Genomic DNA, 16,223 nt, shown 5'->3' with positions numbered 1-16,223 from the left:
GTAATTCTAATGTTACCTTCTGGATTTGATACAGAAATACAATGAAAGGTAGTATGTCAAAGTTTCTTTTAAAGAACTTGTAAATTGACTAAAACAGGAGGAATGTATAATATACAGTTTCCAACATCACAGCTTGAAATGATGGGGGAATTAAGAGAGGATAATGGAGTAAATAATATAATCAAAGAATAATGTATAAATATGTGTAATATCTGTAACTATATAAAAGGAAAATCCTCATTAAGTACTTAATTTATTAGAGAAAAATTTCTGGGACTTTAAACTGTTTTGAGAGCGGCAGAGGTCTGGAGATATGACTAAACTAAGTGGTTGAGGGAGATTGCTGTTCTTCTGGAGGACCCAAGTTTGGTTCCTAGCACATCAGTTAGCTCTCAATTACCTGTAATTCTAGGTTCAGGGGGTTCAATGCCTTTTTAGGCCTATGTGGGCACCTGCACTCATGTTACCACACATTCAAACACACACACCACACAACACGCACATACATGTACTAAAATAATGAAAATCTTTAGGTATTTAGAACAAGAAGATTAATCATGCCCAAATTATTTATCGTGTGCTTTAAAGGGTCATTCTCTGACATTCATACACATCTATAGAATTAATTTATCAGTCAAATGTGAGCACAGTATTATAACATGAATAATGGTGTCTATCTGGAATATTGACAAAGCAGTGAACTGACCAACTATTACTTAACAGACCCTTCTGCTCAGAGTAGTCAGATAAGAATAAAGGTCATGTTAGATTGTTCAGTAGATTTACAATCTGAGCTCAGTTTGGTGGCATGGAGGAATTTAAGGTGCTCCATAGAGAAAACAATGGCCCTTGCTTTGTTCTAAAAACAGCAAGAAGAAAGATAAACAACAGAGCCTTAACAGTTCCCTTCCACACACTTACCACTGTATAAGTCTCATTAAAAAAAAAAGAACAAGGCAAAATACCTATTTTTTTGCCATTTTTTTAATGTTCTTCCTCATCAGTCTATCAAGTGCTTGGCATTTGCTGACTGCCGGTGAAACAAGAAATAGAAAATAAGGTAAAGTAAACATACCGAGACAGACCCATGGAAACCAGTGACACAAAGGCTTATAGAAAATGTGGGCCAGGGAAGAAGCTGGCAGATTCACTGGCATACCATTGAGACCTTCATGGTTAGGACAACATAGGACTACAAAAGATGGGACTGAAAGAAGGGGGTGGGAGGTGAGTAAAGACAGCAAATCCCACAAGAATGCTGTCAGTAACATGAAGAAAGTAAGTAGAACAGAACAACCACACAAACTGCAGTGGTGCCTTCAGGAAATCTTGTCTGTCTAAGTTGATTACAGGTGGATAAAAACTAGCTTGTCTTTTAGAAGAGCCTGTTAATCTGAATGAAATGATTGTATCTTAGATTTTGAGAAGCACTTCATGTTTGTGGCTGTGTGTTTTTAAGTATTCGTGATAATAACAAAACAAAAAACTACATGTGTTGAAAACTCCATCTGCTCTACAGTAAAAATTTCTAAACCACACAAATTTATTTTTTTTAAAAAAGCCAATCTACACTAAATTAGAATGCAGTGTGATTTGTAAAAAGAAATTGTTTGTAAATAATGTAATATAATTAGCATAATCCTTAAATAAATGCCCTGTTGGTTGCAATTCAATAAGTGGTGCTTGTTCAAAGATGTCTGTTGAGGAAATTCTATTAAAGATGCTCTTATTTACACTCTTCGTTTTGCAGATGTTGGTCCTTCCTTTTTGTCACCTTGGTTGAGATAGAGTCTTTTGTTCATTCTGTCCACATATATCAAGAAAGATGAAACCTTAGAGTCCAGGGATTCCCCCCCCCCCTTCCTCTAAACTCCCTAGAGGAGATCTGGAATCACCAATGTTGGGGCAAGCATGTCTGTCTTTTACATGCTCTCTGGTGACCTAAAATCAAGTCCTTAAGGTTGTGTCAGAAATACTTTACTTATGGATCTAACTTGCTAGCATTTTTTTTAAAAATGTATCAGCACTATGGGACAAAGAAGCCAAATCCCAACATTTTTATTTTTTAAATGTATCAGCACTATGGAACAAAGAAGGATTTACAAGTCACTTGTTTTGTGTAGTAACAATATACTTCATTTCTGGCAGGTAAGCTTTATCATCGGATCAAGCAAAGTGACTGGACTTTTTGTTAGGTTTTGGTTTTCTTCTATTTTGTTTTCTGCCATATTGAGCTCAAAGTGGTTACAAGAGAAATTTGAGCTTCTAATTCAGAGGATTGGACTTGTGAATATGTTCCAATTGAAGTTATTATTCAAAAAGGCAGTAAAATGTCTAACATCCTCACATTTAAAAGAACAGAAAACATACTATCCTGTGTGTTAGTGGTGTCACAGTAACAGTACATTCCCATTTCTACCCTAGTTTCTCAGTCCCTATCAATCCCTATGCTTTCTGTAGAATGTTATCTCCACTTCAGTGTTTTTTTTTAATTTATTTATTTATTAATGATTTCTGCCTCGTCCCCACAACCGCTTCCCATTTCCCTCCCCCTCCCCTGATCAAGTCTCTCATCTGCTGGAAGAGCAATCAGGGTTCCCTGACCTGTGGGAAGCCCAAGGACTGCCCACCTCTATCCAGGTCTCCTAAGGTGAGCATTCAAACTGCCTAGGCTCCCACAAAGCCAGTACGTGCAGTAGGATCAAAAACCCCACTGCGCTCCATCCCTGGGCTGAGGAGGCACTTCAGTGTTGTTAAACTAACAAAAAATGCCCTATTTCCATATAAAAAATGAGTCCATTTATCCATCATTTCAGAAACATAAAGCAAAGACAAAAAGGGTAAGACTGTCAGATTCTTACAGAGAGCGATCCTGTGGCCATTCTTCATAAATGTTTGCCTGGTTACAGCTAGTGTAGTGTATGTTATTAAGACCGTGACGAATAGTTTGGTAAAACTTCATAAAGCTGTGTCCACAGAACTATAGATAGCAAATGAAGTTGACTCTCAGGATGTGTGTCTCTATGTAACACAGATGCTGCCCCACTGAATGGAAGGGTTCATACACAGCCAGTCTGCTGTTAGACAGCTGGCTAGTCTAGCAGGTGATGCTGTTCCAGGGACAGGGTAGTCATCACATCCTTTGCACATAAGGTAGGAGCTGAATGCTGACTGCTGCCTAGACGATATATTGTCCATGTGATTATTGATAGCCACTTTGATTATGGGTTTACTCTATTGACATTACATGACATTAAGATACTCATAATTATATTTGTATATATTTAGTCCTTCTGATAAGTCTTCCCTAAAATTTCTCTTCCTCTAAATTTCAAGTTTTATTCTTCTCATATGTCTGATCAAGTTGACATTTATTAATTACTTTCTACAGGTCAGAGCTTTTCCTAGAAACATAAAAGTATTTTGCTCAAAATTCTGCCAAGTTAGAGATCTGGTTATTAGTGTACTTCATTGTTCTTCCTGAGTCAGAATATTGTATAGCTCTGACCCAGTTCCAGCTTGCTCATGGGTGCCATGCTCAGGGACCTTCCTAGAGTTTAAGCCTTCATTTGTTCCTAACTTGTATTGGAAACGCAACATAGGCCACAGATGGAAAATGAAGGAATGAGGCATGTCAGGGACTGCAGTACTTTATGCGGTCCCATGTGCTCTTCAGGCTCAGCCCCTCACATGTCCAGACGTTCATTTTATAGTGGATTGTTGTAGCATGCATTCAGTTCATAGTGGGAAGTTTGGGTCACACTGTCATTTTGTAATTCATTTTGCAGGTAATTATTTAATTTTCATCTATTACTGGGCTTTCTTGAACCTTGGCTTTCTATTCCAACTACACACAAGACAAGGACTATTCTAGTGATGCTATGGGAACCTTTGTTCTTCATATGCGTTTTCAGCTTAAATTTCTCTTTTTTTCCGGTGACATTTTTCTAGGTTTTTAGAGGAACAATGTCAACGTGTTCTATAGTCTTTATTATCACCATTACTTTTGTTGCAACCAGGTGGCACAAGCATTTGTTCTTTCAGCCCTTGTCATCTCTACCAACATGTCACTCCAGGTCTCCACCAATGACAGTTGATGACTCTCAGCTGCATCTTCTTCTATAGATTACCCATACTTTATTTCCTCCCTTGGAAGAAGAATAATTATTTCAACCCCCACACAACAGATATACAATACACACACACATACACCATAACCAAAAAATTCCACACATTCTCAATAATTTAATTTTGAAGGTATATTTTCTGGATCTCTTCTCTAGTATTAATTACTGTCTCTGGGTTCCCAGAGGAAAGACTTGAATTATTCAGTAAAATGATTTGAAGATGTCTTTTTTACAAAGAGACTATTTATAGAGCTGAAACCATGGCAAACCACAGAGTGACCTACTATAATCTTAAGCTAAGAGCAGCAAAGTCATCATCGTCACTATGAATGCAGTGAGGAGCTGTTCCCTGACACAGAATTATCGTATAGACTTATGAATAGTGTTGGTAATATCATTTAAAGTTCACAGCTGGCCTGAGGTTACATTGCAGGAAGGCACTATGAAAATAAATGATCTGGTTTTACATACTTCCTTCTAATTGTGGAAAAGCTATAACGATGACACACTATAGGAGCCAGAGGGCATAATATGGGGACTTTGGGGTTCCTATAAATTAACTTGCTGAATCAAAAGTGTATAGTGGATCTTATGCTATATGAAAAATGTTTCTCTATATAGTTCATTCTCTTTCTTGGAGCTAAAGTAAGTCCCCAACTTGTTTAAAGATGGAATAGAAAAAAAGAGTTGCATGCAAATATGTACGGATGATATTATGAGTAGGCACAGTTTTACCTGTATCTCACTCCTCATTCATCGATACTTTCATGTGCTAGGACCATGCCACGTCAAACCCCAAATCTGATGGTTAATCTTCCTCCCCCCTGCTTTTCTTGGAATTCAAAGCGCAACTTGAAAATACAGACTTCTCAGTGTAGTGGATAAAATCTATCTTGCTGTCTAGAAAATATTCATGCACAATGAGGATTTCAAGGACAGATATTTGTGGGTCACTGAGCCCACATCTCTACAGTCGATCTCAATTAACACTCATTTATTCTAGAGGAACTCCTGCATTCTCACATCGCCCACTGGTGGTCACCTGATGGAGAGAGACTTGCCTTCCTGATGATAAATGACTCCTTGGTGCCTAATATGGTTATTCCCCGGTTTACTGGAACACTGTACCCCAAAGCAAAGCAGTACCCATACCCCAAGGTAAGCAATGCAAAAGGGCTATTTTCTTCCTTCTCTCTGCATCAGTGACTTGATGGACAACATGGTTGTTTCAAGAAAAAGTGCCTCTGAAAAAGAGGCTCCCTATCTGTAGACAAAGCCATCAATTCTAAGTTTGTCACTTGAAGTCAACAGAAAGAATGTGGGTAGAAAAAGTTAGAAATGGGGCTAGAGGGATTGTTCAGGCAACAAATTACTTGTTGTATTAGCAGAATGACTTGAATTTGATCCTCTCTAAACTATGTTAAAAAGCAATGCTTGGAAGTGCTTACTTGTAATACCTTGAGTGGGAAGATGGATATAGGTATACCCCTGTGGCTCATTGGCCAGCTAGACTAAAGCTCATGGTGAACTCCCGACCAACAATAAACTCCATCTGACACAAAAAGGGGGAGAACACCAGAGGGATGGCAGCAAAAGAACCTCTGGCCTCCATCCAAATGCATACACATGCTCTCTCTCTCTCTCTCTCTCTCTCTCTCTCTCTCTCTCTCTCTCTCTCACACACACACACACACACACACACACACACACACACAGCGGGAGAGAGAGATACTGCTGTACGTCTTCCCTTCTGATGCTCACATTTGATTTTTTTTTCTTCTCACCTACTGAGTTGAAAAGAAGGTGAGAAGAGAAGAGAGACAAACCTAAGGTGAGGACAAAAGCTTCTCCTAGGTACAACCTTGGAGTTGTGAATAGATTATAAAATGAAGGAATATTACAGATAAGTAAGTTAGGTCTTTTAGTTTCAAAAAAGTTTAGTTGTTTTCAAATGATTTCTTAGGGCAGTTAATGTGCTATAAGTTAATATGTATTTTAATTATCTCATAAAAATTGACTGAGCATAAAAAAATCTCCAGTCAAGAATAGATGAATCGTAAAGGGCTCAGTAAAGAATAGAACAAACGTAAAGAATTTACTAGTAAGTACATTAATATCAACATTATTTTGGCAGAAACTAATAAGGAATGTGGTTTATGAAATGCTGCTTTTGAGTCCTATCCAGGGGTAGATAAGAGAGATAAAAAGGGTTTATAGGGCAAGAATGGAAATCTTGCCTAGACAAAACTACTCCCAAGTATTGAACGAGGCTTCTAGGACAAGAATAAATTGGAAAGCACTTGGGTTTTTCTTGCAGGTCCTTCTGAATGCCTCAAGGTTTCCTGTGTGGTAGTAGTAGTGGGTGTAGTGATGGTAGTGGTGGTAATAGTGTAAGTGTATGTGTGTGTGTGTGTGTGTGTGTGTGTTGCGTATGTGTGAGTGTGCAAATCCCAGAGGTAGGATGTTGCATGTGTTCCTCAATCGCTGGGTGTCTTATTTTTTGAGACAGTGGATCTCACTGAACCTAAAGCTCAGCAATTCAGCTGGGCTGGCTGGCAAGTGGACTCCAGGAATTCTCTTTCTTAGCCTTTCAAGATACTCCTAGATATATATGACTATGACCAAGTTTTCATTTAATGTGAGATTCAAACACAGATCTCTGTCTTTATACCACATTTATCTGTCTTAGCCATCTCAGGCACTTTAAATTCTCTTATAAAAAGAAATTGTAATATTTCATGTTTGAGAATTTCATAGATGTATGCAATCCATTTTGATCATATATAATCCCTATTACTTGACTACAAATTCTATGGAACCCTGTTTCAACAATTCTGCTACAAAACTTTGTATCCTCATCTTTAATTTTTATTTTATTTTATTTTTGTTTTTGAAACACAGTTTCTCTGTAGCTTTGAAACCTATCCAGGGACTGTAGACCAGACTGGCCTTGAACTCATGTAGATCTGCCTGTCTCTGCCTCCTAAGTGCTGGGATTAAAGTCCTATGCCACCATCACCGAATTATTCTCTTCATTGTTATAACCCTCTGAGTTTAATTGGTACTTTCCATATATTCATGGGTGTGAGGCTAATCATTTGGAGTTTCAGGAACCTATCGTAGCCACACTACTGAAGAAAAAACACTTGCAACCATAGCCACCAACTGCCAATAATTCCTCTATTAGTGATGAGGCTAGAGTTTCCCACCAAAACCCATGCCATAGTGATGACTGACGTGGTCTTGTGCTGTCAATCTCTCTTTTAAACACCTGTCTCTCCAATGAATAACAGATAAGGAGCATGTGGTGAGTCCATTTATGCATTATTCATGCATGTCTTCTTTGTAGATTTTTTAGCTCCTAATTATGCAAACCAAGCAACTGTTTCTACTCTTTGTGGTGGGGTACACCTTTGAAAGTCAGACTCTGATCTCCCTTTTCAACACGTAAGTTCTAGGAATCATACCCACGGCATCATGGGAGGTGGCAAGCCCCTTTACCCACCCAAATACCTCCCTGACCCCCAAGAAGCTGTTTTTGTGCACTGATTCAAAGAAATATGCTTTGTTTTTCTCAAGTGCAAATATCTTTGCTAACCTTGAACTTTATCAAGGTTTACTGCATAATACCCAGAAAAATAAGTAAAGAAAAGTCATCATACATGTTAGGCCAGTCTGCTGTGGAAATACAGCAAGACTGTAATAAGTTTGCGACTACTTACTTGTTCCATTTCCTAAACACCACATTCGGGCATTCCAGAGAGAAAGAAAATGAATATTGCTTCAGGAACAGAATGTCTGCAATTCTTGATGCCACCTCTTTCTCCTTCTGATGGTTGTAGTGTTAAACAAAGGATTGGTAGTAATGAACTTCCATGATTGGAAATTTTATTCTTGGTATTCTTCAGATGGAACTAGTGTAGAAGGTACCAAGTCAGTGCTCTTCAGAAAATTGCAATCTGTCCCTACAATGGGAGACTCTTGTTTGCAAAACAGCTTCATCATTTTCATGCAAAAAAATCATGTGACTTTAATTATAAGTTCAGCCATGCTTTTGTGGTTGATGGTTTGAACCTGTAAATAATACACCAGCCCTTTTTGCACACTTGAAAACTGAACTTTCTTCTCCAATATATTAATTCTTTCCTTACTTTATTTAGTAATGGTGGTGAAATCTTATCTAGCAATTACAGAATAAGGTGAAGACCAGTGCAGTAAAGGAATGTGCAGCTGTTTGTACACAAATGAGTGAGTTCAGTGCCATGGAAGAGACAACACAGCAATTTATTTCTCAAGAGTGGAACTTACAATTGACTTTCATTTTTTAAAAAATAATGTGCTTATATATGTCTTGAAATCACTCTCTCAGCTTTGGACAGTTCCAGGTCTCACCATGTAAGAAAATTAAGACTCATAAATGGAGAAATATAAATATTTGAGAAAATTAAAATATGTCACCAGAAATTCACATACAAAATCATTATAGATAATTTATCATTCAGTAATATATGGCTATTTTTATTTTTATTGATTTTTATTGAGCTCTACATTTTTCTCTCCTCCCTTCCCTGCCCCCCCCACCCTCTCCCAAGGTCCCCATCCTCCAAATTTACTCAATAGATCTTGTCTTTTTCTACTTCCCATGTAGATTAGATCTATGTATGTCTCTCATAGGGTCCTCATTGTTGTCTATGTTCTCTGGAATTGTGATTTGTGGACTTGTTTTTTGCTTTAATGTATGGCTTTTTTAGTCATGATTCTGTGTATCTATCAATTTGAACAAAGTTCTGGGTTCTAGTAGACATTTTTCTTTTGTTTAGAAGGAGGCTACCATTTTATCCATTGTTTAATCTTCATGCAGTCACTTATCTTTCAAAAATGGATAAAATGAGATATTAAAAGGTTAAGTGCTTCTTTAAAAGGCATAGTTATGAGTTAGATAGATGACTCAGCAGTTAATAGCACTTGCTGCTCTTATAGAGTACCTGGGTTCTTCCTGGCACCCACGTTGGGTATCACTCACGACAGCCAGTAACTCTAGCTCCTGGGAATCTGATGTTATCTTCCTGACTCTGCAGATACCTGTATGCACATACGTACACACACACACACACACACCCTCAAATTTATGCATATGATTTTTAAAGATACATCTTTTAAGTTACAGCAATTTCAGGGCAGGAAGATAATATAAATAACAGTCCTATAGATCAGCTGTTATTTTATAGAGGCTCAGAAAACCTGAACACCTGCCTGACAATCACAGATACTGGCTAGGGTCCATTTGCCTCATGTACATACACATCCAGACTCAGCTATGTATGGGGAGCAAAGAGTCTCACCACATCAACACATGAATGTGTGAAGAATGTTCCAAGTGGGCACTGACTGCCAATGGCAGTATTAAAAATAAAACCTGGAACAAGGGATATAGGGGATATAGCTCATCTTTTGTATACCATGTATGGGGAACTTTGATAATCCAGACATTATCTGAATTATCCAGATAAAATAATCCAGGCCTGGTGTTGTAAGCTTGTAATCCCAGTACTGGGGAGGCAGAAATAGGCAGATATCCAGGACTCACTGGCTAGCCAGCCCAGCCTCCTTGGAGAGTTCCAGATGATGAGAGGTTTTTTGTTTCTAAGGATGTGAGCTATGTTTGTGAGGATGACACCTAGGCTTGTACCTTGCCATTTGCATATATATGCACATGCACTTCATGCCACATGCGTGTCCACACATCCACATACTTAAAAAAAAAACAACTAAAAGTGAAAGGCATATTACCAGACTAAACCAAATGACCATACCCTTGTCTGGATATGGCTTTTATGTGAAAGAACCACCCATGTACTTAAGATACCAGATTTCCAAGAAATTTGGGGTTTAGGTCCTTGTAGTCACAAGAATTTCAGTGTCTTTTTGAGTATGTCTTTCATTTTCAAATTTACTCCTTTCTACCCTAGTTTTAAATGATCATTAGTTTTCCCATCACAAATTCAGGTTCAATTTGCTTGCATACAATAAACTTTTGAGAAAGTGACACTTTAGAAATCGAGATAGCGCCAAGTTCATACTAAATTGCTATTTAAATTAAGCTAGATTTAAAAACTGGTACAGCAAAGCTCTGCATGGTCAGATATACTGATGAGACACTTACACCAAACAAATATATTTGGATTTTACTTAATTCAGCATGATTTGGTGCTCATAAAATACCCTATCATTAGCAACTCAGCACAAAAGAGATGCGGAGTTCTCTCTCTCTAACCTCAGGTTAATCTTCTTAATTAAAACATTATCTCGTTTAATGACAATTTAGTTGCCAGTAAAACAAGGTTAATTATTATTGAGGCTTGCATTTCAGAATCATGGAGGAAGGGATTCTGTGGATTTGCAGTCTTTGTGGCAAACGCGACTGTTGAAAGCAAAGAGATGACCTCTCTAATTTGCACACTCTCTGAATGATACGAATATTAAAAAGTGCAAATGAACTCACTAGCTTTGCTTAATTCCAAACCCCATGGAAAAGTAAAAATGTAGCTGTGATTATGAAATGCTGAATAGCAAAATTTGGGAGCCATCCTGATGCCTCACTGAGGTGCCTTTATATAAAAATGGCCTCATGTGTACAATTTTTAATTTGCATTCGGGTGGAAGCACAGGTGCGAATTTATGGTTTCAGTGGCAGATTCTCTTAAAGAAATGATCAGGCTTTGTGTGTCTTTCACAAAAGTAAACAAACTATCGGTAAGAGTTCAGACAAAGATCCAATCTAACGTAATGTCCTTATTTGTCTAGGTAGTATATTTAATTATAAAACTACAAGCACAAATTTCTCTAACTGGATAAGAATTAGTATCATAAAAACCCCAATCATTTTAATGCATGGCTATATCCTCTTATGGATAGCTTATTAAGCATCTCTTTGTTAGTTAATACAGCAATGCTATGACATTTTATCCAAAGAAAGAAAACATTTTTCTCACAATATCTGCTTTCGGAAATATTTTCAGAGGAATATCTGTCTCAGTTTTTAAAATCAAGTAAATTGTGCATTAGAATTTTAGTCACATAATTTATGGTGCATTATAGCAGAGCCAACGTTTGAACTCAGATTGCTCTGAATCACAAATGTAGGTAACCTAGATTTCAAAACACATTCCAGACACCAGCAGTGATCATATTGTGCTGGAGGTGGGTGTCATCTCCTCTGGACCAGTCTCATGAAAACTAACTTCTGACAGTAGTGAGGTATGGTCAGATATAAAGAAAACAGGTATATTTGATAGATAATAGATAGATGCTAGATAGATAGATAGATAGATAGATAGATAGATAGATAGATAGATGATAGATAATATGACATAATAGTTGACAGAGAAATGATAGACTACATAAGATGGAGAGATGAGAGATAGATGATAGATAGGACATGTTAGAAGATAACCGATGACGGATGACAGAAAAATATGACCGAGCTGAATAGTTTTGTGTAAATAATAGTTTCACACAAGCTAGAGTCATCTGTGGAGGGAACCTCAGTGAAGAAAATGTTGCCATATGACGAGTCTGTAAGGAAGTCTATACACATTTTCATAATTAGTACCTAATTGGGGAAGTGCTCAGCCCTTTGTGGGTGATGCCATGCCTGGGCTGGTGGTCCTGAATTCTAAAAGAAAACAACCTGAACAAGCCATGGAGAGTAAGCCAGGAAGCATCACCCTTCTGTGGCTTCTACATTAGCTTCTGCCTCCAGTTTTCTGCCCTGTGTGAGTCCCTGTCCTCACTGCCTTTGATGATGAACTATTGTATGTAACTGTTAGCAAAGGAAACTCTTTCCTTCCCAAGTTGCTTTTGCTCATGGAGTTTAATTACAGCAAGAGCAACTAAGACAGATCAATTCTATGTGGTGGATAGAGAATAAATAGGAGGGAGATAAAGAGATGTTAGACAACAAATGAAAGCTATTATTTGATAGACTAATAGAGTATAGATAGATTAGATAGATGATAGAGAGATAGATGACAGAACACAAATATAAAAGATATGATAGAGATACAGATAGAAAAATATATGACAGATATGTTAGATGATAGATAATTGACAAATAAGTAATAAATATGTGATAGAGATAAAAGATTAATAGGTGGATAATAAATAATTAGATGGTAATAGGTGAGTGATGTTAAATGATAAATGACAAATAGGTGATACATATATGACACAGTTGTATATGACTGTAGATAACATTCATATATATTGAGCATAGATTAAAAATATATAGAACAGTTTTTTAATCAGAAAACTTTACTAATGACTCGGCACTTTAGTTAAAACATGGATATATACATAGTTCTACATTGAGACTCTGATTTTAGGTCTGTGAGCTGGGGACCAGGACTCGGAGTATCTAAGGCCCCAGGTGATGCAGACTAGTGCTGTAGTAATATGAGCGGCGGGGCTGCGTTCCCAGCAACCCCGGCCGCCTGCTCGGCTAGCTTAGCTTATGCCCCGAAATAACAACACACAAACTGTATTCATTTAAACACTGCTTGGCCCATTCTCTTCTAGGCTAATTCTCACATATTAATTTAGCCCATTACTAATCATCTGTATATGGCACCCCAAGGTGCGCTTACCAGGAAGATTCTAGCCTATGTCCATCCTGGGTCGGAGCTTCATCCTGGGAGTGGGGCATGGCGTCTCTCTCAGGCGTCTGCTCCCGAGAGGAGAGCTGTTGAGACTGACCTCACTTCCTCTTCCTCCCAGCGTCCTGTTCTGCCTACTCCTCCCACCTATCCTCTAACCAATAAAATGGGCCAGGGCAGTTCCTTTATTAGCCAATGACCTTCCTCCATCATAGTGCTACAATCCCAGCTGGCCAAATTACATCATAAAACAAGGATTAAATTTTAACCTACTAGATCTAGCGAGAGAAATAACAAAACAAAAACACAAATTATGATCCCAATAGTGGCTTCTAGTAGTCATGACATTCCTTTAGCAAAAAGAATTTTTTTGACCACTTTCGTTAGCTACAATGTTCTGGCCAGTGTGTGACACTCTCCCAGAGATGTGTCAGTCTCCAGTGATAACCAAATAAAACAGTTGCTAAGGGGCCTGCTCACTCTGAGTAGAATACATCATGTTGTTTCAAGCCTTGGCTTGTTTCACCATTTGTCTGAGTCAATACTTTGAGTATGAATCTCTCTTTGCAGGCCTTAAATAAGCTTGATCCCACGCCTTCAATTTTTAACCTGTGTTTTTTTTTTTCATTTGCTTCCATCTTCTCTGTATCTAACATGTAGTCTTTTCAAGCTCCACCAGACCACAAGGATAATTGCATATTGTTTAGGAACATGTTGTGATATGTCACCCGATTCATTCACGCGGACACACTTTCTTTAGTTTTCTTTTACCATTTCCATGTATGTGTGCTGAGAGCACATGCATAGTTCTACATGTTTGTGGATGCATTGTGTATTTATGTAGAGGCTAGCATCAGGAATCATTCTAAATTGTTCCTTCATCTTATTCATTCAGGTACGGTGTGTTAGTCAAACCAAGTGCTCACTGATATGGCTTGTCTTATTAGCCAGCTTTCTCCTTTCTCTGGGGCTTCCTTTTCCACCTGTGATTGGAATTTCGTTGCTTTAATGTGCCAGTCTTTCTTTTAAGCATTGCTGATCACTAAGTAGATGACTCATATATTTAAATGACCCTTGGAGGTGCAGTCTGTGCTGGGAAAAGACAACCAACAAATTTATCTGGTATTTATTTGGGTGTTGGGCAATGAAACTCCAGTATTCATGCTTGTATGGCACATAATGCAAGTACTGAGCAATCTCCTCAGGCCCAGCATGGGGTTATTCTTTCATTCTCTTGAGGTGTATTTGCGAGTGTTTGCCTTCATTTCTCTTTCTTACTCACAGAATATTTGGCTACGGTTTGTTTTTCATTGCCTGGGAGATAACAGAAGTCACAACTAGCATGTATGTTGTAAGTCTCAGCTCTCTCAATATTAGGAAATTTCCTTTAGCATCTCTATTTCAGTCTAGAGAATGAGTAGAGCAATCTTTGTACTGAAGTAAGAACATTTAGTGACAAATCAGGTTATCAGCCTTTAGAACACATTGCAAACTAGAAGCCTACCAACTACTGCACCGTAGTAGTTATTGTTCCTTCAATGGAATTTTGATTAGCTAAAGCCAAGTTATATATGCATTTCTACTCTTGCTGCCACAGACTCGGAGAAGGCTCTTTTGGACCTCTCAGGGTCATTTAAATATGAGTCACCCATTTAGTACAGCTTAAAAAGAAGGGCTGGGCACATTAATGCACTGGAATACTTTAGGATCTTTTGAATTTTAAATATGGTATCTGATATATGTGGGTAAGATTTTTAATATTTCTGCATTTATTCTTAATTACATTTTGTTTGTTTATTTGTGTGTATGTGTGTGTGCATGTGTTGGTACACATGTGTCACGGCACTATGGAGGTCAGAGGATAACTTGTAGCAACCTGTTCTGGGGAGGTTTTCTGTAATCCTTGTGGGTGGGATTTTCCTTACCTTCCTCTTTCCTGTCCCCTTACCTTTTCTTTCCTGTTCCATTTCTCTTCCTCTATCTTGCCATTTCCTATTTCCTTTCCTTCCATTCTTTACTTCTGGCTTCTCTCCCCTCTCCTTATTGCCCCTTACCTAACCCCTTCCCTGCCCCTAGAAAGCTTTACCCTGCGGTTCCATGATGTGAACAGTCACTGGTTCTACTGCCTATTTTGCATGCACAGTTCTTTTGCAGCTCTGAGAAAGGAGCAAAACAGCCCCGCCTAATGAATAAAGCTACCCTGATTTCCTCTAACCTTTAATTGTCTGGTGAAAATGCTCCAGAAGTAGCAATCTGCAAAAAACAATTGAAAGTAATCAAGTGGTTGAATTTAAAAATCATTTCTATTTCAGAGAAATTGGACTTTTTATCCCCAGTAAAACACACATATACAACCCCCTACAAGTAAACTAGTCAAAAATTCCATTTTTAATTTTAATAGTCTAGTGCTTATATATTATGTATTATAATTTTTATTTTCTCAAAGGCAGGTCAAGTGAACCCAACAGTGAAATTATATGTTGTAAACCTGTATGGACCAACTCATACTTTGGAGCTGATGCCGCCCGACATTTTTAAATCAAGGTAGGTAATTTCGATTCCACTTTTAAGCAGAAATAGATATTTTGCTTCCAATTATCATTTTGTTGCAATTTAGAAAATGGTGTGATCAGTGCCACAATTCCACTTGAAAATGAAGCAGAGGTTGCCTCCATCAGTTGGGAATGAAGTCATTCTCGTTGTCTGGCTGTTCCTAAGAAGTACTTAGTTTCAAGGTGACTAGAGATACCACTGAATGATGAAAGATGCTAATGAGTCGGTCTTTGGCTGGTGATGTGAAGGACAGAAGACAGGTTAATTTTCCACTGAATTTTCTTCTGGAGAATATAGTTGGTCCATCCTTTTGTTTTGTTTTTGTTTGTTTGCTTGTTTGTTTTTAGTTTGTTTTAGTTTTCAAGACAGGGTTTCTCTGTAGCTTGTGTCTTGGAACTCCCTCTGTAGACCAGGCTGTCCTCAAACTCATAGAGATCCACCCGTCTCTGCCTCCTGAGCTTTGGGATTAAAGGTGTGTGCCTCTATCATTAAGAAGCACTGAAATCAGGGACTGGGACTGCAACTCAGTTGAAAGAGTGATTGCCTGGAATGGGCAAAGCCCTGGGTTGAATAAATCCCTAGCACTGTATTAACTAGATACAGAGGCAAACATCTGTAATCCCAGACCTAGAAAAAGGGAAGTTGGGATAGTGAGAAGCTTAAGATCATAAGATCATCCTTAGCTACTTAGGGACCTCCAGGCCAGCCTGGCCTAATTGAGGCCTTTTTGTTTTGTTTTGTTTTTGTTTGTTTACAAAACAACAAAATCCTAAAAGACTAAATTCTCTCTATAATGTGTGTAGTTTACCTTACTTTCTTCCACAACTTGCCAATAGTTTATTTGGTGTTCTTCTGTAAGTAGAATCTTCGGATGAATTATGATTTGTTT

General features: G+C 38.0%; 1 protein-coding gene across 3 annotated transcripts in view; it reads left to right on the top strand.

Moving 5' to 3' along the window:
- Window positions 1-16,223, top strand: part of Dpp10 (dipeptidyl peptidase like 10) — a 1,484,741-nt gene that overhangs the window by 1,378,275 nt on the left and 90,243 nt on the right. For all 3 annotated transcript variants that reach the window (XM_041649248.1, XM_041649247.1, XM_041649249.1), the window contains exons 9-10: window positions 5,131-5,285; window positions 15,228-15,325. In XM_041649248.1, coding sequence (XP_041505182.1) covers window positions 5,131-5,285; window positions 15,228-15,325 — 253 coding nt within the window. The remainder of the gene's footprint in view (window positions 1-5,130; window positions 5,286-15,227; window positions 15,326-16,223) is intronic.

The sequence above is a fragment of the Microtus oregoni genome, unplaced genomic scaffold (genome assembly GCF_018167655.1).
Source record: "Microtus oregoni isolate MIOR12 unplaced genomic scaffold, Mior012 000003F_ref0000135, whole genome shotgun sequence".
In the NCBI taxonomy this organism is placed as follows: domain Eukaryota; kingdom Metazoa; phylum Chordata; class Mammalia; order Rodentia; family Cricetidae; genus Microtus; species Microtus oregoni.
The sequence above is the reverse complement of the archived record's forward strand: the minus strand, read 5'-3'. Positions and strand labels throughout refer to the sequence as shown.